The 19,462-nt window shown below is 39.5% G+C and overlaps 3 protein-coding genes across 3 annotated transcripts; 2 read left to right on the top strand and 1 right to left on the bottom strand.

Moving 5' to 3' along the window:
• The first annotated feature begins 47 nt into the window (after positions 1-47).
• On the top strand, positions 48-8,230 carry LOC131319807 (CLP protease regulatory subunit CLPX1, mitochondrial). The gene is made up of 15 exons (XM_058350208.1): positions 48-967; positions 1,465-1,526; positions 1,829-1,929; positions 2,409-2,492; positions 3,016-3,062; positions 4,169-4,243; positions 4,353-4,430; positions 5,046-5,102; positions 5,827-5,897; positions 5,997-6,096; positions 6,174-6,278; positions 6,697-6,759; positions 6,986-7,108; positions 7,660-7,815; positions 7,912-8,230. The coding sequence occupies exons 1-15, from the start codon at positions 440-442 to the stop codon at positions 7,978-7,980; spliced, it is 1,719 nt and encodes a 572-aa protein (XP_058206191.1). The 5' UTR covers positions 48-439; the 3' UTR covers positions 7,981-8,230.
• Positions 8,231-10,375: 2,145 nt separating this feature from the next.
• Positions 10,376-15,472, top strand: LOC131319806 (E3 ubiquitin-protein ligase SINAT5-like). The gene is made up of 3 exons (XM_058350207.1): positions 10,376-10,816; positions 12,883-13,269; positions 14,955-15,472. Exons 1-3 carry the CDS (start codon positions 10,631-10,633, stop codon positions 15,315-15,317), a joined length of 936 nt encoding a protein of 311 aa, XP_058206190.1. The 5' UTR covers positions 10,376-10,630; the 3' UTR covers positions 15,318-15,472.
• A 1,230-nt stretch (positions 15,473-16,702) lies between these two features.
• On the bottom strand, positions 16,703-18,884 carry LOC131319805 (pentatricopeptide repeat-containing protein At3g49240, mitochondrial). Its single transcript, XM_058350206.1, has one exon. The coding sequence runs from the start codon at positions 18,819-18,821 to the stop codon at positions 16,902-16,904; it is 1,920 nt and encodes a 639-aa protein (XP_058206189.1). The 5' UTR covers positions 18,822-18,884; the 3' UTR covers positions 16,703-16,901.
• Positions 18,885-19,462: the final 578 nt, after the last annotated feature.

Raw genomic sequence — 19,462 nt, 5'->3', positions numbered from 1 at the left:
TTTGTTTCTTTCAGTCTCTCTCTCTCTCCTCTTTTCTTTCTTGTAGCTCTCTCTCTCTCTCTCCTTTCATCTAGAAATCCATTCACACCCGTGGTTTTGCTATGCAAAACTGGATATAGAGTTTTACTCCCACTTCAACGGCGTCGTTTCTAGATTCCTCCAGCCTGATATTCCACGATTTGTTTCTTTCATTCTCTCTCTCCTCTTTTCTTTCTTGTAGCTCTCTCTCTCTCTCTCTCCATTCATCTAGAAATCCTCCCAGACCAAACACGATAATCCTCAATTACCAAAGACCCACTTAAATTCACCTCGAATCCTTCCAAACCCATTTCCTATTTTCCCTTCACATCCCTACATGAACATCAAAATTCAATCTTTCAACTAAAAGCCCCACCGTTCATCTTCTCTCTCTCTCTTCAACCCCTGCACACCCTCAAACATGGCCGCTGCACTACGGTCAAAATCATCAAGAGACAGCCTTTCCTCCACAGTATCACAGTTCAGGTACTTCATTCTCAACCACATGCACGATGGCCGCATGCTCGGTTCCTATCCAAACACTTACAAAACCAAATGGGATGATTACTTCTCCAACACACCCTACCATTTCACCTCATTCAAACCCGTTTCGCTACGTGGCGAATTCGTAGACAATTTCATCAGGAACAGGAGGAAAGTAGGGTATGGGTATGTTTGTAATATCTTGAATTCCTATGGGGAGCCACCTGAGGTTTGGCAGCAGCCTCCTGTGGATGGAATTGCTGTCAGGCCTGGTGTGAAGTTGGTTAGGGTGACCGAAGGTGGTGGCGGCGGTGGTGGGACCGGGGGTTCGGGTGGTGGTGGGTACGGGTCGAATTCGAAGGATGGGTGTTGGGGAGGATCGAATTTGGGTAGTGAGTTTCCTACCCCTAAGGAGATTTGTAGAGGGCTTGATAAGTTTGTAATTGGGCAGGAGAGAGCAAAGAAGGTGATTCTCAATTTTAAGTGCTTCACATTTTATTGCTATATACATGCTGAACTTCGACTCAGTTTACATTTGATGCAAACTTCTGTTTGAAAGGAATGTGCTTTTGGGATGACATGATTTGGTGTCTTCTGAAAGAGGTCTTTATGAGTAGATATGTGCTTATATTCACTTTATTCAATCATTGCTGGTTTTCGCAATGTCTAACCGAAGATATGCTATTTTCTATGATGGGCTTTTTTGCCACTGCCTTTTGTTGGTGGTGTAATATTGGATAGCTCACTGGATACAAGGACACTTTTGCAGTTTGTGGAATTAAAATGGAAAAGAAAAGAGGAAATGGAATAGTAATTGCAGCATATTTGTATGCGGGACGGGCCTGTTTTGTATGCATGATGTATAGTTTCTTGAGTTCTGCCTGTTTATGGTGTCATTGATGAGAAACTTTTGTTTGGATGAAGTTTGTCTTACATGCTCTCTGTATTATATACTGGCTACAGGTGCTTTCAGTGGCAGTTTACAATCACTATAAGAGGATCTCTAATGACCCTTCACAGAAGTGGTTAGTTCTATAACTTTGGTTGCTACCATTATCTTTTCCTTGACTATAGGTATTAATATCAATGTAAAAATATAGCTACCTGCTGGACGGATACAAGTAGTGTGCACGTGTAATGTTGTGTACTGGATTGTGGGAATTTTTGACATCAAAGTTTAGGGTTTTGATCTGTTGAACACCCTAATGCAGTGCTCAATAACACAATTTGAGGCTTGACCAATCTTATGTTTGTTGATTGTATGTTTGCTTTCCAAACGTATTTACTTTTGAGTGCTAACGTTTATCACTACAACTTGGAAAGTTAGGCCTGTGGGAGACTCAGTCAATGACAAAACAGATGCTGCAGATGATGAGTCGGTGGAACTTGAGAAAAGTAACATTCTTCTGATGGGTCCAACTGGTTCAGGTAATTTATTTTTGTATTTACCATGAATATCCGGTGATGTTTGTTCTCTTGGAGTGTGGTAAAATATCTTCAGCGGAACTCAAATTTTTAGGAAGGCATGTGGTTTGAATTTAGTTTGATAACTGTAATTGTCAAGACTCGTGTTTGGTGTTTCGAGATACTTTTAACTTATCTACTAATCTATAGTCTCTTATCTGTTATTACTGCTTCCATGTTGAACAAAACAGAAATTTCAATCATAGTAGTGGCCTTTGCCTCTTTCGCTAAACATCTACATGGATGCTCAAATTCAATATTAGTCTAGAGTTTTCTTTTATTACGTGTGTTATGAAAGTTTAAAGATTGGTAGTTTCTTTGTTTAAATTTTGGTGTAAAAGGGAGTAAAACAAAGTTTTAGCTGATATAATTTCCCTTTTCTGATACATAATCTATAATTACTGGTTCTCACTCTTATGCTTCTAATGCTGTTTCAAGGACAGGGAAGACATTACTTGCCAAAACGTTGGCACGGTTGGTGAATGTTCCCTTTGTTATTGCAGATGCCACTACACTTACTCAGGCAAGTTGGTAGCACTTTATAACTGGTAGCCCTGATTTTGTCCTGTGCTCCTTATGAAAACAATTCTTTATGCTTGGAAGAAATACAAAAATCTCTAACCGGTAGACAAGTTGCTTGTCCATAACTTTGGATATTTAGAATCATGCTTCCTCGTAAGTTTCAAATTGGTCTTTCTTTGGTGGTTGTTGTCAAGTGGAAGTTCAAATTTTTCGTAGAATGGTTTCAATCTATAATAGTCTGACCAAAATGATCAGCTTGGTTCTCTCTCTCAAGTTCAACTTTTGATTACCTTTGAACAACCTAAAGAAAAGATAGCGATCCACCTAGTTAGTGTATTTAGTTTATAGTTTTCTCCCCTTTCCATGTACGAAATACATTGTCTGAAAAATAGAAGTCGAAGTATGTACTTTGAATGTACTCTCCCCTATGGAGGTTTTATTGTTTTCTTGATATAATGGAATAGCGAGTTTGGTGCCAAAAGTTCTGACTTTGCTTAGCCCATGACAGCTTGTTATTTTTGCAGGCAGGATATGTTGGGGAAGATGTGGAGTCCATATTGTACAAGCTCCTTATGGTAAAGATCTATGTCTATGACCCTCCCCACACCCCACAGTACACACAGAGAGAGAGAGAGAGAGAGAGAGAGAGAGAAGATTCAGATAACACAATGTACTAATGGCATGGATTTTGCCTTGATATTGTTTCGAGTTCAGCAATTCTGTACAATTTTATAGCATCTATGAATTCTACCTTGTGTACTTAGTAGCATTTCTGCTTCTAGAATAGATGATCAAGTGATTGTTCATTACACGTCAATTTGAAACCTTTTAATATATTCGGAGTGGGTATCTCTGCCGCTACATGTGGAACCAATTTTATTTTTTTGCTTCAAACGATGAGACTATAGCTTATGTCTGGATGTAAGTGACTCTTTCCAATTAAGTGCATGGAAGAACCTTGGTTGTAATGACGTAGGGTGCTATTTGATGACTGGGCAGCTAGGCATTTTCTAAATTCCTCTTGGATTTTAGGCGGTAGATGATGGCTGCCGGACTTTGGGAGCATTTAGTTACCGTGACGTGATTCCACATCCTATTTCGTGTAAAAGAGAGATCCTCTCAACCCATACTGTCTTTTGTAGACTTGTCCAACTGAGGGCAACTCCCAAGATCGAGACATGTTACTTTAGTGGTGGATTTGATTTTTACCCCAATTATTTCTGGTTCAATGAAAAATGAATCAGAGTCCAAATTTTGGTTCTCGGTCACTTTTCATCCTTGTCTTCCAAATCTTTGCCCCTACAACTCTCTATACAACATCCTTGCATGTTGTTGTACTGTTTATGTGTAGCCTCTATAGTTTTGCCTGATATTTGCTTGTTAGCCACTCGAGGTTCATGCTGAATATTGAACCCTTTCTAGTGCTGTCTTTGCATTCATCTAGAAAGCCCTCATATGAAAAAGCATCTCTCTTGGAAGTAGTACATGTATTTTCCTTGACAATCCTTATCATACTAATTGCCTGTTCATTGGTCGTGAACCGAGGTGAGTTTCACACTAACTATTTTACTTACTCGGCTACTGCCTTGTCACCTTTCAAATTTCATCTTTTAACATCTTCATTCCACAGAGTTTTTGCTGAATTTTGCTCTTATCAGTTATCATGGCCTTCTTTACTCAGGTTGCTGACTACAATGTGGCAGCTGCCCAGCAAGGCATCGTGTATATTGATGAAGTTGACAAGATCACAAAAAAGGTTTCTCTAAAACTGTCTCACGGTTGAGCATTATCTTTTGTTTATTCACCAAAACGGGCATGGCTTTCTTTTTGCATTATTTTTACTCATTTTCACTCTCACAATGCAGGCTGAGAGCCTTAATATAAGCAGAGATGTATCGGGTGAGGGCGTCCAGCAGGCATTACTAAAAATGCTGGAAGGAACGGTAAATGCATCTTCTATTTTGTGCGCTCTGAATTTAGTTAAATGAGGGCTTGTCAGATCTTGGGGAAAGTGATCTTGGGGCAGCCTTATGATCCATGTGTTGGAACTTGTGCCATTTTTGTTTATATAAATGGACTGGATTTTCCATATCGGCAGTGATAGCTGAATAAAGTACAGCTGTGACCCTTAATCCCATGTTCAAAACAAAAGCGAGAAGATTGTCACCTCGAGAGATAAATAAGTGGGAAAAACTAAAAACCAAGATAAATGAATATATTAAATGATATTTTACTCGAATTTATTATCCTATCTTAACTTCTGAGTAGAGCTCACTTGCTAGAGAATCACCATCTTGTACGAGCTGTTTGTTTGTTGGTCTTATTCTGCAAGCATAAAATTGAGACTAAAGAGGGAAACAAAATTCTGCAAAAATTAATTCACACTTATTTTAGCTATTGCATTGCATTGGCATTGGAGACTCTCTTGACTCAGCTTTTCTTTGAGTTTGAAATTGGTGGGAACTGGAAAGGAATCTTGTTTTGCACTTGAGAGTTGCTATAATGATGAAGGTAGTTAATTTGTTTGTAATCTGATTTGTGGAGCTCTCTACATCCAGGTAGTTAATGTTCCGGAAAAAGGAGCTCGAAAGCATCCTAGAGGCGACAATATTCAGGTACACTGATACTAGTTTAGGTAAATATGAAAAAGAATGATGATCTGGAAGGACGCAGAGTGGTAGTGTTGGAATTTGAACCCATCTAAACCTGAAAATTGTCAGAGAAACTCTAATATTTAAAAAGCAGCAATGAATTACGTCTGTCAAAAAAACAGTAAAGATGACATTTGTCATCTTTCTTTAGCCATATCGTTCACAAGCTTTTTAGCTCAATGATCTGAGACAGCAACAAATCTGTAACAGAGGATATGGGAATCTACTGAGCAGAATTTACGACTTTCCAATTAGAGTTCCTTAGAACTAACAATGTAGTACGATACTTCGTTGCTTGTTGATTTTGTGTTGTTTCATGTTGAATTTTCTCAGGAGACACTTAGAATTAGGAATGTCACCTTCGTTCAGTTTTTAGTTTTGTATCAGTTGTTTTGTTTGAGTACGCCATCTTTCTTGATTTATCACGCCTCTCATTCCATCTTTCTTGGAACGGTTGGACATACAGGCGGCAATTTTTTCTGTTGGTAATTCCATTTTGCTAATAGAAGTTGCTTTAGTTCTCTTCTTCAGCAATACTTCTATCTTTCATCTCTTTGAAACCTGATTAAGGGTACATCACGTTTCAGAATAAGTTCTAATTTGTTTGCTTTGCTTTGATGGATACTCTCTCATTGTGTTCAAGCTCCTAAATCAGTTCAGATGTTGATGCTGTATATATTTTTCACAGATCGACACTAAAGATATTCTCTTCATCTGCGGAGGTGCTTTTATCGACTTGGAGAAAACTATCTCAGAAAGGTAATTCCCGTAAGAAAAATAGCTACGTTTTCTCCTCTTGGCCGAATTAACACTCTGGGCTCTTTTTGCATCTTTGAACTGCTCTACCTCCAATTCCAGGCGCCAAGATTCATCTATTGGGTTTGGCGCACCAGTCCGTGCAAACATGAGGAGCAGTGGTGTTACGAGCTCTGTCGTGGCATCATCCCTATTGGAAACTGTAAGCTTGCTCCAACATGTAATGCATTTTGCAAGTTCAGTCTTTTATTTCTAACACTTAGCTGTCATGTTTGGCAGGCTGAAAGTAGTGACCTTATAGCATATGGTTTGATACCTGAATTTGTTGGACGATTTCCTATCCTTGTTAGTTTGTCGGCTCTGACTGAGGACCAACTCGTTCAGGTATAGCTGTAGAGAGATGTGCACTATCAAGTTTTCTTTGATTCATTGGCAGATTGTCTACCTAGTCTTTTTCTTATTACTCCCTCCGTCCCAAAATGGATGACAATTTTTGAAATTTGTGCCATTTTTTATTGCTTATATCTTTCAATTTATAATGTTTTTCATGAGTTTATAAACTTTGTATAATAGAACTAATCGAAAACTATCAAACAAGATCCATATTGCATATTTTTTGAGATTCGTGTTAAAAGATATGAGGAATTGAAATTGGCACAGATATCAAAAATTGTCATCCAAGTTGGGACGGAGGGAGTATTATTTTTATTTTTTCCAATCAAGGTGTTCACAAGCGTAAATAAATGACGCTCTTAATGCACCTTCTTATGTGGCGAACTCTTACTAGTGGCATTGATTGTAGGTGCTAACAGAGCCAAAGAATGCCCTTGGGAAGCAGTACAAAAAGATGTTTAAAATGAACGAAGTAAGTTTTCCTTACAGTCCCATTTTCTATGGGGTCCATTCCAAAATCTACAGCAATCTAAGTTTAAACTTTTAGCCGATACATTCGTGGATGTGTGGCAATGGATAATCCAGTCTTTTTGTTTCTTACTTTCTATGCATCTGAACCAGGGTTATGCTTTTATGATCTGGTCATCTGGTGAAAGTGTGTTTTCCACATATGACCTAATTGTACTTGGATTTATCAGGTAAAGCTTCACTTCACAGAAAATGCATTGAGATTAATTGCTAGGAAAGCAATAACAAAGAATACTGGAGCCCGGGGCTTAAGATCCATCTTGGAAAGTATTTTGATGGATGCCATGTATGAGGTATGCAGTATGCCACATCTTCTTTGATCATTAATCTTGATATATTTGATATCTCTCCTGGCTAGTGTTGACATAACAAGAAGGTTGTACTTGACAAAAGAACACAATAAATTTGTAATGCTAAGCATCGCTTAGCTTCCATGTTTCTCCCTTCAGAAAGAAGGGGAAAAAAAAAGCATCACTTAGCTTCGAATAGAATGATCTTAGCTTAGCATTTTTAGAGACTCGGTACGTAGTGGATTGTTTTTGAATCGTAGGTGTTGCGAAAGTGATTGCAACATTTTCAGGTGTCCTTATACCCTAGACATTAAATTCTTGCTAATTTCTTTCTGTCTGAACTTGATCACCGTTCTGCTGCTCAAAACACTTTTAATTGATTGATTTATTAGTTGGGGTGGGAGACCAAGTTTATGAAAATGCTACTGCTAGACATATACCAGCAAGCAGCCACCGTGTAGTGGATGTTCTATTTCTGCACAGTTAGTCTTTTGTTTATTAGTATTGCATATTAATTCTTTGTTTTTGTGATTCTATGTTTGAATTGTTTGCAGATTCCAGATGTTAGAACAGGCGACGATATAATAGATGCTGTTGTAGTTGATGAAGAAGCTGTTGGATCGGAGGGACGTGGGTGCGGAGCAAAAATCCTTTACGGCAAGGATGCATATGACCGCTACCTTTCTCAACACAAATTAAAGGATTTACAGGTGAATTTTGACTACTTTAATGTCTACCTTTTTGTCAAATTAGTGTTTGGATTTCCGTTAACTTTTTTGGCGCGCTTTCGCATCTTTTCTGTTCAGACATGTGCAGAAGTGTCCGATGCAGAGTCCGAGGTGGAACCGGAGCTTCCTTCTATTGTGGCTTTGTAACTCTTCTCCTTTAGGTTCATTTTCTGGTCTCAATCATGTACACTAAATAAATTTTTTATAGCAACTCTAAAATTATTAATAGTAGATCAAATATGCCAGTATGTATCTTCCTCTGTATTCTGACTCCATTGTGCAGAAACCCAGTTCCATCTGATAACTTAACATTCAAATTTGTCCTTTTCGAGCCATTAAAGAAGAAATTAGGTATCTGTATGATTTAATTACTGCAATGGTTCCTTTGACCAGCGAATGCTCTCTCTCTCTCTCTCTCTCTCTCTCTCTCTGGAATTGGTTGCATCTGAATTTTATATGCCTTTTGGCCTGTGCTTTCGATTGCTGCTAGTTCATAGCATTGCAGATGGAATTTGATGAGGTTCGCCTTTATCATTTGTTTAATTGGTGAGGTTTTCATCAGTGTAGCAACTTTATATAGTCAAATGTAGACTTTCATTAACATCCTCGCTCGCTGGTCAATGTCTCAGACTTAGGGTTTTCATCTTTACCTATTCGTTTTGGGATTTGGATTTGGATTTGTAGGTAATGAGTGTAGAAAAAAATAGAATAATGATTAAAAATATGAGTAATAATTGGAGAGAGTTAGAGAGAAAAATTAGAGTAATGATTAGAGAGAAATAGGATAATGATTAGAATCCAAAATTCTAAACCGAAAAAGGTCGGGGGTTTGAAACATTTTTGGTGCTATATCAACTCCGGTGTGGGTTTTTGGGAATGAGTTTTGTCCCGATTTCACTTGGGCTCCTTGCTAGTGAACGGTTAAGCTGGTTCTGTGGTGATTCCATTTTGAGTTGGTTGAGACATGCCATTGCCAAGTTATCCAATGGAGATTTGTGTTGTACACAGCAATATGCAGGACCCAAATGCAGATAATACTAACAATCATCCTGAAAATGGAACGGTTATTTGTAATGCTTCTTTCACATAGTGTGAAACTTACACATACATGGAGCCTACATCATGTGAGAAGGCGTTACAAATGACCGTTGCATTGATATTTTTTTCCTGAAAATCAAACCAAACCAAACCGAGCCTTATATCCCAATCACTTGGTATCAATTACATAAATCCGTTTCCTCCTGAAAATGATGTGTGAAAATTCATGGAAATGGTTCTTCCCATCATTTGACTCTCCACAATAGTTGCAAATATTCTTTCCCAAAATTTGGGTCTACTCAAAGTGGAAAAGAACGTTGATGCTTCAGTCATGTCGACAGTGTGACTTGATTTTCTTTTTTTAGAAAACGCCTTGATTTTCTTTTTCAGTGCTGAGTGAGTACCAAATGGTGCCCGCTCGTTGCATTCGAGCCGTCTATTGTGTTCTTAAACGGCTCGGATTTGGAGAGAGAAAAAGAGAGAAAGTGTTGGAATGAGAGAAGAGAGAGATATACCTATCGCATGAGATATACCCATTCGGCACCAAAAAATTTCTCCGTAACAGTAGAAGATTGCGAGCAACATGCTTTGTATATTTTGCACAAATCATTAGAGTTCAACTTACCAAAACCCCAATAGATTAGAGCCAATTTTTTAGACCAAATCCCCGGAGACCCCAAAAAAAATGCTATTTTATTTTTAAATAAATTATTATTCCGTCACTGCACTATTTTGTACACACTTTAAAATTAAAGATGTACACAATGCAATGTGCAATTTTAACATAAATGCAAATTGCTGTATTATAAAAGTATATTTGTAATCAAGTGGACGCCAAAAAAACATTTCCCGAACGTTGTCGAAAGAATTACATACCAAATACTTTAACTCCAACCGTTCCCCAAAATGATGTTCAAAATTACTATTCACACCTTTCAAAAAAAATTCTGTATTTTGTAAATACCTTTAACTACTCATTTTAGAAATACTTATTTTCAAATAAATACTCTTTTGTAATTTTCAAGCTTAAAAATAATGAGCTTACCGAAATCTAAAAATATGCAATATGGATCTTGTTTTTTAAACGATACAAAAAAAATTGAAAAAATTATTTTCGTAAGCACGTTATTTTTAAGCTTGAAAATTACAAATTAAGTACTTATTTTTTTAAAAGATTAGTGGAATGGGGATCTATCAAATAAGACCTTTATTGCATATAAAAAATATTATAGTTTAATAAAAATAGATTATATTATGAGAGGTGTGAATAATTTTTTTGGATGGAATGGATAGAGTATTTTTTAAGACCTGTTCCCTATTATTTTTTGCAGTAAAAAGAACTCTTTTTTTTTTTTTTTTGGGAAACGTAAAAAGAACTCTTTGATTTCCTGTTCTCTGTACAAATTAAAGAGAGTGACAACCGTTGGATTTCGATCTTTTTTTAAAATTTCGACGGTCACCCTTCTCTTCTATCTCCTCTCTCAAATAGAGAGAGAAGAAAAGAACCTCCGCCTTTTTCTGAAGGGGTTGTTTGGTTCTTCGGAATCTCTCTCTCTCTCTCTCTCTCTCTCTCTTATTTTCTTTCCGTTTCTTCTGAATTAGAAATGAAAGAAAGGGAAAGAAAATTATCCAAAACCAAAAACAAGCCCTAGGAAAAAATCGATCGAAACCATCAAATTTCAAGATCTCAAAAAGATTTGAAATTTGAAAAATTCTTTGGTTTTTCCGAAGTGGGTTTCCGAGGTTCGTGCTGGAAACGATGGAGTTTGACAACATTGAGTGCATAACTTCTTCGGACGGGGTGGAAGACGACGAGATCTCGTCTCACAATAATCATCTCCATCGTCCCCACCATTTCTCGTCCAAACTCGCGCCTGCCACGAGCGTCCACGAGTTGCTCGAGTGTCCCGTTTGCACCAATTCTATGTACCCACCGATACATCAGGTTCCTCTTCTCTCTCATGCGTAACTATTTATGAAAATTTCCTGGGTTTGGTTGGAATTTGGATCGAATTCTGATTTAGTGGAACAAGATTAGGTTTTGTTCTAATTACGTGGAGATTAGGAGGTATAGCATGTGTCTGGATATAATTTTGTATGTGTTAGTATCTTGGTTTTGTTAGGAATTTCAATTGGATACAGATTTAGTGGAACAGGATTAGATTTTGGTCTGATTGCGTGACGATTAGGGGGTTATGTAATTTTGTAGGTACTATTTGGGTTTCGCTGGAATTTGGATTAAATTCTGATTTAGTGGAACAAGATTAGGTTTTGTTCTAATTCCATGGAGATTAGGGTGAAATGATCAATAATTGTCTTCTTCTTCTTTTTGTCAATCGATAGGAGAAATCATTTGCATCATGTATGAATTACAAAATACAAACCACGGGACACTAAATCAATTGTAGGAGTCCACGAGATAACCAAGTTCAACAACTCAACCAATGCAAGATTTAAGCCTCATCATAGGGAAGAAACAAAGAAAGAAAGGAAAAGCCTCGCTAAGGGAAGACCACCCACACGCAGGTGCGGAGATTCGAACTCCTGACCTCCTAGTGAGAAGCAAGAGTCCTCCCAGTTGGCAGGACATGTTGTCATTGTGGATCTTGTTGATATAAATGCTCTAATATGGATTACCAGGTGCATGAGTTGTTTTGTTTTGGCAGGACATGATGTCTTGCGGATCCTGTTGATATAAATGCTGTAATATGGTTTACTAGGCGCATGACCCATAAAACTATCCGTAAAACTGATGAAAATCAGCAGTATCAGAAAGGGAGAAAATGCCTTCTTTTTCTGGCCTAATAATGTAATCTACGGTAGCGCATACTGTTACGATCGTTGCCAACCTCTGCGTTCACTCCCATGGTGGAATTGAGAAATGGATATAATTTGACCCAGAATTGGGAAATGGATTTTCTTGTGAGTGGTGGCCAGTTGTTTTGGCGAAGTCGCGCTATTGAGTCCAGCTTTCTTTCTTTCTTTGTAATGAATGTTGTTAAGGGTAAGGGCCTCTATTCTGTCTTCTGTAGATACAGTGGAACGTGTAACCCGCGGTCGCCTGCTGTTTCATTCAACTACATTTGTTCCTATAATCCATAGCCTAACAAAATGCAGCAGTGAGCGACAACGCACCCATCCCTTGACAAATGTAACCCTATTTAGTGAAAGGAATTACTAATTATTGTGGGAAGAGGAGTAAGACAAGGGCGTTAGCAGGGTTTTGACTCTGTCTTTTTCCTTTTTGATCTGGGGGTTTTGACTCAATATCAGTTATGCCTATCCAGTATCCACTGACAGTAGAGACAGCCCTTCATAATGGCCTCTTAAAAGATTACCTCTTGATGGGTAGGAGATCCTCATGTAAATGACGGTACCCTAATGCCGAGAAAATCACCCTCCAAATTTGATAAACTGGTGACTCAAGATATATTGATACTGTGATCCTTATTTGGCAAAAAGATGTGGTTATTTGGCAAAAAGAGGTAACCACTTCTTGTCCAGAAAAGAAAAGAGAGAAAGTCACTTCTTTTTGAACCATTAAACTGGATGTTGCGCCGCTAGTGTATTGGCATCCAGATGATTATGTCATCATTTTAACGTCAAAGTAGGCAATCTCTTCAGGTCTTGTTGTATAATGTCGTAGGATTTTCTTGTGGCAATCCATAATTCTAGTAAGCAGGGGCCGTGCGTTGGCCAACTTATCATTTCGACAAGAGGGTGAACCCTAAGGATCTTTTGTTATACTTTCATGTTCCTTCCTGCTCTCATGTGTTTTACCTTGGCTATTTCCTAGTTCTAAAATGCAGGTTGGACTATACATGTGCCCATCATTGAGTTTTGAGTTCTAACTTACTGTTGTGGGTTTTAATCACCGTGTCAAAATGCTTTACTGATAACTGCAAGAAGGTTCCTATTGTCCATTTTATCCTTGTGATGCTATTATGCACCTGCTTTTAAAGGATAATAATTTGTCAGCTACTAGTTTCTGACGAATTTGTTTCTATGCAGTGTCACAATGGACATACATTGTGTTCCACCTGTAAAACAAGGGTGCACAATCGCTGCCCGACTTGCCGGCAGGAGCTTGGTGATATTAGGTGCCTAGCGCTGGAGAAGGTAGCAGAATCGCTTGAACTGCCATGCAGGTATTATTCTTTGGGATGCCCAGAGATTTTTCCATATTACAGCAAGCTCAAACATGAAGGGGCGTGTAACTTCAGACCATACAACTGCCCATATGCTGGATCAGAATGCTCTGTCACTGGCGATATTCCGTTTCTTGTTACACATCTGAGAGATGACCACAAGGTGGATATGCACACAGGATGCACATTCAATCATCGCTATGTAAAGTCCAATCCCCGTGAAGTAGAAAACGCCACTTGGATGCTAACTGTAAGTGATTTCTGCATGTTGATTTCAAAGGTTTTTCCCCTATGGGAAAATGGTCGTAGAAACAAAATGAGGTGCCTTTTCTTGAGGGAAATTATTTCCACATTACCCTTTTGCACCAATGCGCATCTTTTTGTTCTCATTATTGATTGTGATGAACTACTTATTCATTTGAATCATTCTCCCAAGTCTGAATACTGTTTTCTCAGATAAAGGATAGGGAAAATTTCAAAAAAGCCCCCGAACTTTTAGGAACTTTAAAAAAAAACACTTGGACTTTAACTAATGACAAAAGTGACAAAAAGACGCCTGAACCATTCCGTTAACAAAAATGCCTCCGCCGTCCAATTCCATCAATTTGTAACGGATGGAGTTAACGGAAGGCGTAAACCTCCCATTTTTTTTACTTTTTACTTTTAAAAATTACTGTTAACTCTTTCTTTTTTAGTAGTAAATAAATAAGCAATAAAGTTATTTTTTTCTTACTATTTATAAAAAAAATTACTTTAACCTCATTTTTTACTATTTACTAAAATAGCTTTGATCCTCCCTTTTTTTTTTTTACTTTAACCCTCATTTTTTTTAGAAATTCAACCCCACCCCACCAATCAACCCCACAACCAACCGCCAAAGCCCTAGCCCCAATTTCATAAATAGTTTTAAAAAAACGGTGGTGAAAGTAATTTTTAAAAAATAGTAAGAAAAAAAACTTTATTGCATATTTATTTATTACTAAAAAAGAAAGAGGTAAAAGTAATTTTTGAAAGTAAAAAATAAAATGAAGGTTAAAAAAAGGGGGTTGATTTTCACACTCCCCTTTTGATAGACACTCTTTCTTTTTTTTTTGTTTTTTAGTATTGAAAGTGTATGAATTTTTTTTTGCTAAAAAACAAAAAGGGAGTGTGGTTATCAAAAAGGGGAGTCTGAAAATCATCTCCCCAAAAAAAAGTAATTTCAAAATTCTGAATTTGGGGCTAGAGCTTTGGCGGCTGGTTGTGAGGTTGATTGGTGGTGTGAGGTCGAATTTATGGGAAAGGGTTGATTGGTGGTGTGAGGTCGAATTTATGGGGAAAAAAGAAGGTAAAATTTGAAAGTAAAAAAAAGGGTTATTTTTGTAAATAGTAAAAAATGAGGTTTAAATTATTTTTGATAAATATTAAGAAAAAAAAAAGAATTTTGTTGAATATTTATTTATTACTTAAAAAAAGTTAAAAGTAATTTTTTGAAGTAAAAAGTAAAAAAAAAAAGGGAAGGTTAACGTCTTCCGTTAGCTTCATCTGTTACAAATTGACGAAATTGGACGGCGGGGGCTTTTTTTGTTAATGGAATGGTAAGTTCAAGCGTCTTTTTGTCATTAGTTAAAGTTCAGGTATTTTTTTGTAAAGTTCTTGAAAGTTCAGGGGGGGGTTTTGAAATTTTCCCTAAAGGATATTATTTAGGTTTGCATAATAAGGACAAGAAAACGAGTGTAGTTGTACCATAGATGAAAATCAGTTCCTTTTTCAAGTAGAATTACATCTTAAAACACGCATCTAGTTCCAAACCAAGCCACGTTTACCACAGAAGACTTCATGACTTATGGTTGTGCCATCTAGTTTGTGGGTAACTGTGAACTTATTATTTCTTCATAGGACCAGGAGCATTATCTGTTACAATCTCAGACTTAATGTTTAATATCTGTTGGTCAGGTTTTCCATTGTTTTGGGCAATATTTTTGTCTTCACTTTGAAGCATTCCAGCTTGGCATGGCTCCAGTGTACATGGCATTCCTTCGTTTTATGGGTGACGAGACGGATGCCCGCAATTACAGCTACAGCCTTGAGGTTGGTGCAAATGGCAGGAAGCTTATATGGGAAGGGACACCGCGGAGTATCCGTGATAGCCACCGGAAGGTGAGGGACAGCCATGATGGGCTCATAATCCAGCGGAGCATGGCACTTTTCTTCTCCGGTGGAGACAGGAAGGAGCTGAAGCTCAGAGTTACTGGGAGGATATGGAAAGAACAACCAAACCCGGAGGGTGGTGTGTGCATACCCAATGTCTGTAGTTGAGTGAGGCATTTTCTTCATGTGTGTTAGCAAACACTGTGTGTCTGTCATGTTGTACCTGTGCCTATCTTTCTTGTGTTGTACCGGAAAGCTTGATATGTACACTGTTCGGAAGGTTTAGCTTCTACAATTGTTTACTAATAAACAGTTTTTCAACACTTGCATTAGCCTGTGCTTTTTTACTTGGCCACCGGGTGCTGGTGTTGCACAAGAGATATAGGTGCAACTTATAATCAAGTGTTGGGTGCAGGGGTACTTAGTCAGGCCTCAAATGAGCATATTGTTGCATCAAAAGTTGGTTATATGTTGTAGCATTCGCAATTGTCCAGTGCAGAATACAGCAAAATGTGGCAAGCAAAAGTGTACAAGAGTAACCTTGAATCGGGAACGGAGCTGTCAATTACGGCTAGCAAGAAGAAAAAGTTTATGGAACACCAAGATGCTGCTGGGACCATATACATTGAAATTGGAAATGATGCTTTCTGTGGGCAAGCTGAATTCAAATAACTGTGTCATGAAGCCAGCATTCTAGAGACAGCAACAAACCAAGCTCGGGGCAGATCAAAAAAAAAAAACAAGCCAAGCTCGGGGCAGATACAAAAAAATAAACAAGCCTAGCTCGGGTGTGATGGTCTCAAAATATATTGCTTTATCAGGAAAACATCATTGCCTCAATCACACATTCAAAATGAGAAAGCACACATTAGGACATTGTGATCACCTGGGTCCAGCTCCCAAAACGATAGAGCCCTGGCATAGCAAATTAGCAATGTATACACAGTTCAATTTATATCCAGCATTCATCTTTCTAGCTCTGTAGTCTAACAACAATATAGCTTTATCAATGAAAAGCAAACTTAGCGGAAACAGTTGAAAAGTTCAAATCATGACAGTTCTCTTTGAACGTCCATCCTTCCCAATGGAGAGAGAAAATTTATGAGATGCATGCCTGGTGCGCTGCTGAGTTGCTTCAACCGGAAACACCATGCCTATCGTCATTGATAAGTTCGTTGCAAAGTTCCATGGTCAACTACGGCAATGCCACAATGGTGAATGGCTTTGGGTCAGTACCCACAGATCCAGATACAGCCAATGCCCAGTGTTGATGCCCTGATCAGTCGATTAAGTGCAAAAGGCGCTAAAATATCTCAAACTTCACAAGGTCATGAACTTGTTCGTCAAGAAATAATTCTCCTGTTCACCGTTTCTTCCTTTGAAAGTAACCATTAAGCAACACCATAACTACAACTGATTACCAGAGATTCAATACCCCAGGTCCCCAACAACGTTAAAATTTAGGTACTTGCTCTCACAACAGGAGTCTGCTATTCTAATATTGTGAGAGAATTCGGACAAGTTCAAGAGGCTTCATCTCACAAACCAATAAATATCACAAACAAAAAAATCATCAAGATCATTATCATTTCCACCCTAATTACATCGAATCTGACAAAGGAAGCAAATATTTTTTGGTTCATACATTAGAATCATCGAAAGATATTTGGTTCATACATTAGAATCCTCTCAAGGAGAAAGGCACAGAAAAAGGCAACCATTCTCTCCATCAGCAATTTCAAATGAACCACTTCATGAAGCGCTTACCTGCTCACTCGTGGCCTCACTCCTATTCTCACCTACCGTTGCTTCTTCCACCGGAACTGCATCAACAGAATCAGTCTCTGAAGCAGTTTCTGCAACACTCTCTTCTTCCTCTGCTTTCTCCTCTTCCTTATTCCCAAACAACTTAGATGGTAGCAAAGAAGAAACAGCCGCTCTTGCACTCGCCTTGGCCTTTTCCGCAGCCTCAGCCTCTTTAGCTGCAGCTTCTGCCTTCTCCCTTTCTACATCCTCCAAAAGCTTCACCAAATCCTCCTCTCTCCCTTCCTTCCCCAATTCTCCTTTAACAAACTCTTGCAACTCTGCACTAAATTCAAGTCCCTCATCCCTCAACAACCCACCAACCATTGCAAGCACCTCGTCCGCCTTCCCAATGCCAAACAAAGCCTTCATCATAAGCTCATAGCTTGCATCATCCATCTTAAGCTTCCCCACCATCAACTCGTAAAATGACTTTGCCTCATCAACTTTTCCCACCTTAACCAATCCCTCAATTAATCTATTGTAAACCCCCAAGTTTGGCCTCAGCTTGGAATCAACCATCGTCTTAAAATACCCGGCAGCATCATCCGGTCGGCCATCTCTAAAGCAAGAATCCATCAACAAAACAAAAGTGAACTCGTCCGGACTCACCCCTTTTTCACCCATCCCTTTATACAACTCCTCTGCTTCAGCCAACATGCCATTGTTACACAACTGTTCAATCAAGTTATTGTAAGACAAAGTATCGGGTCTACACCTCATCTCACCCATGCTATTAAAAACCCGAATTGCATCCTGAAACCTACCTCCCGCGCAATACCCATCCACCATCACATTGAAGCTCCCCAAATTCACACTAAGCTTCATAGGCGGATCATGCTTCGCCATCATTCTCCCAAACAGATTAACCGCCTCATCAAACTTCCCGTTCTTGCTCAACGCATCCAACACTGAATTGTACGCGACCGCACTCATCCTATACTTCAAAACTTGCCCCGCCGCCTCATCGCACGCCTCATTGTACACCTCCATCGCCTCCTTCTCCATTCCCCTCAAGAAATACCCTTTCATCAAATCCCCACAGACCACCCCGTCCGAAACAACCCCTCCCATTTTCTCCTTCAACTCCTCAAACAGACCGAAAACACCGTCCCCGTTCCCAACCCTAGCCTGACCCAACATCAGATAATGGTAAACAATCGGGTCCGCATCCAAACCCTTAACCAACATCTCGTCCTTCAACTCAATTGCCCTATCAAGCTTACTGTTATCAACCAACCCTTTGATCAAAATGCGGTAAGTGGTGGGCGAAGGGTTGAAGGGGGCGTCGTTAATTAACTGCTTGTAGTGCTCCAAGGCGGTGTCGGTTTTGCGGCAGTCGACGTAGGCGTTGATGAGGAGGTTGTGGGTAACGACGTTGGCGGCGATGCCGGCCTGGTTGACGAAGCGGTGGAGGGAGAGGAGGTCGGAGTACCTGGACTGGCGGAGTAGGGCGGCCATGACGGCGTTGCAGGTGAAGACGGTGGGGCGGCAGTTGGAGTAGACGGAGTGGCGGGTGAGGAGGGCGGCCTCGTCGAGGTCGTTCTGGCGGATTAGGGTTAGGATCTTGTTGTGGAGGACGAGGCGGTTACCGGTCAGGGCGGTGACCGGTTCCGGGAGCTTGGGGGCGTTAGGGTTTTTGGGAGGGGAGGAGTGATGGGGCTGTTGTTGCGGGTGGGACTGGGAGCGGAGGGAGTTGAGAGGGGGTTCGATGCGGAGGCGGCGCTTGCGGCGGCGGCGCTCGGCCGCGGCTTCTTCGGGGGTGGCGAAGGAGAGGGAGCGGAGGGAGACGAAGGAGGAGGGGGGTGGGCGGTGGGGTTTCGTGAGGAGTTTGAGGTGCGTGAGGAAGATGAGCTTGGATAGAGCCATGGAGATAGAGAGAGAGAGAGAGGGGGGGGGTTTAGGTAGAAATGGAAGAGTTTTTGTGCGAGGGGTTTAAGGCTGTCTATTGATCCAGTTGTTGAAAAATGAGGGGAAGATAGGGGGCAAATTCGTAATTCCAGATGGTAGATTAGCTCATGGGCTTAGCAAACCCAATTCAGGTTTGGGCCTTGGGCGTACCAGAATTGAAGGCTATTGTTCCGGTTGATTTCGGCCCAGTTTTTTATTTTCCCTTAAACAAGTTAGAGAAAATGACGGCCAATGACGTGTTTTGATAATTAATACCCGCTAATGACATTTTCAGTATTAAAAAATGTTCTTAGCTTGTCCTTGGCGGGTATTAATTATCAAAATACGTCATGGGCCATCATTTTCCCAACAAGTTAACCACCGGGTTCGGGAAAAAATTGAACCGGACCCCAACGGTTTTGGTTACGGATTAGATGCGGAGTAAAAAGAAACCCGCCGATTTTGGTTACGGATTAGATAAAAAGGAATCCGACAGTTTTTGGTTACGGTTTCGTTTGTAGTTATGAATTTCGGGTTATGTTTTGGTTCGGAGGAAAAGTTGAAACTTGTTTTTGAAATCTTCGTTAAAGTTAAAGTTAAAGTCATAAGTTGGTAAGATT

Source organism: Rhododendron vialii, chromosome 3a (assembly GCF_030253575.1).
Source record: "Rhododendron vialii isolate Sample 1 chromosome 3a, ASM3025357v1".
In the NCBI taxonomy this organism is placed as follows: Eukaryota; Viridiplantae; Streptophyta; class Magnoliopsida; order Ericales; family Ericaceae; genus Rhododendron; species Rhododendron vialii.
This window is presented reverse-complemented; position numbering and strand designations above follow the sequence as displayed.

What these genes read in the sequence shown, in the direction of transcription:
- LOC131319807 (XM_058350208.1), top strand. Translation starts at nt 440, where the DNA reads ATGGCCGCTGCACTACGGTCAAAATCATCAAGAGACAGCCTTTCCTCC. An exon ending in GATGGGTCCAACTGGTTCAG is followed by an intron (nt 1,930 to 2,408) that starts GTAATTTATTTT and finishes TTTCAAGGACAG; the next exon opens with GGAAGACATTACTTGCCAAA. An exon ending in CACTACACTTACTCAGGCAA is followed by an intron (nt 2,493 to 3,015) that starts GTTGGTAGCACT and finishes TTTTGCAGGCAG; the next exon opens with GATATGTTGGGGAAGATGTG.
- LOC131319806 (XM_058350207.1), top strand. Translation starts at nt 10,631, where the DNA reads ATGGAGTTTGACAACATTGAGTGCATAACTTCTTCGGACGGGGTGGAA. An exon ending in TGTACCCACCGATACATCAG is followed by an intron (nt 10,817 to 12,882) that starts GTTCCTCTTCTC and finishes GTTTCTATGCAG; the next exon opens with TGTCACAATGGACATACATT. An exon ending in ACGCCACTTGGATGCTAACT is followed by an intron (nt 13,270 to 14,954) that starts GTAAGTGATTTC and finishes TCTGTTGGTCAG; the next exon opens with GTTTTCCATTGTTTTGGGCA.
- LOC131319805 (XM_058350206.1), bottom strand. Translation starts at nt 18,821, where the DNA reads ATGGCTCTATCCAAGCTCATCTTCCTCACGCACCTCAAACTCCTCACG.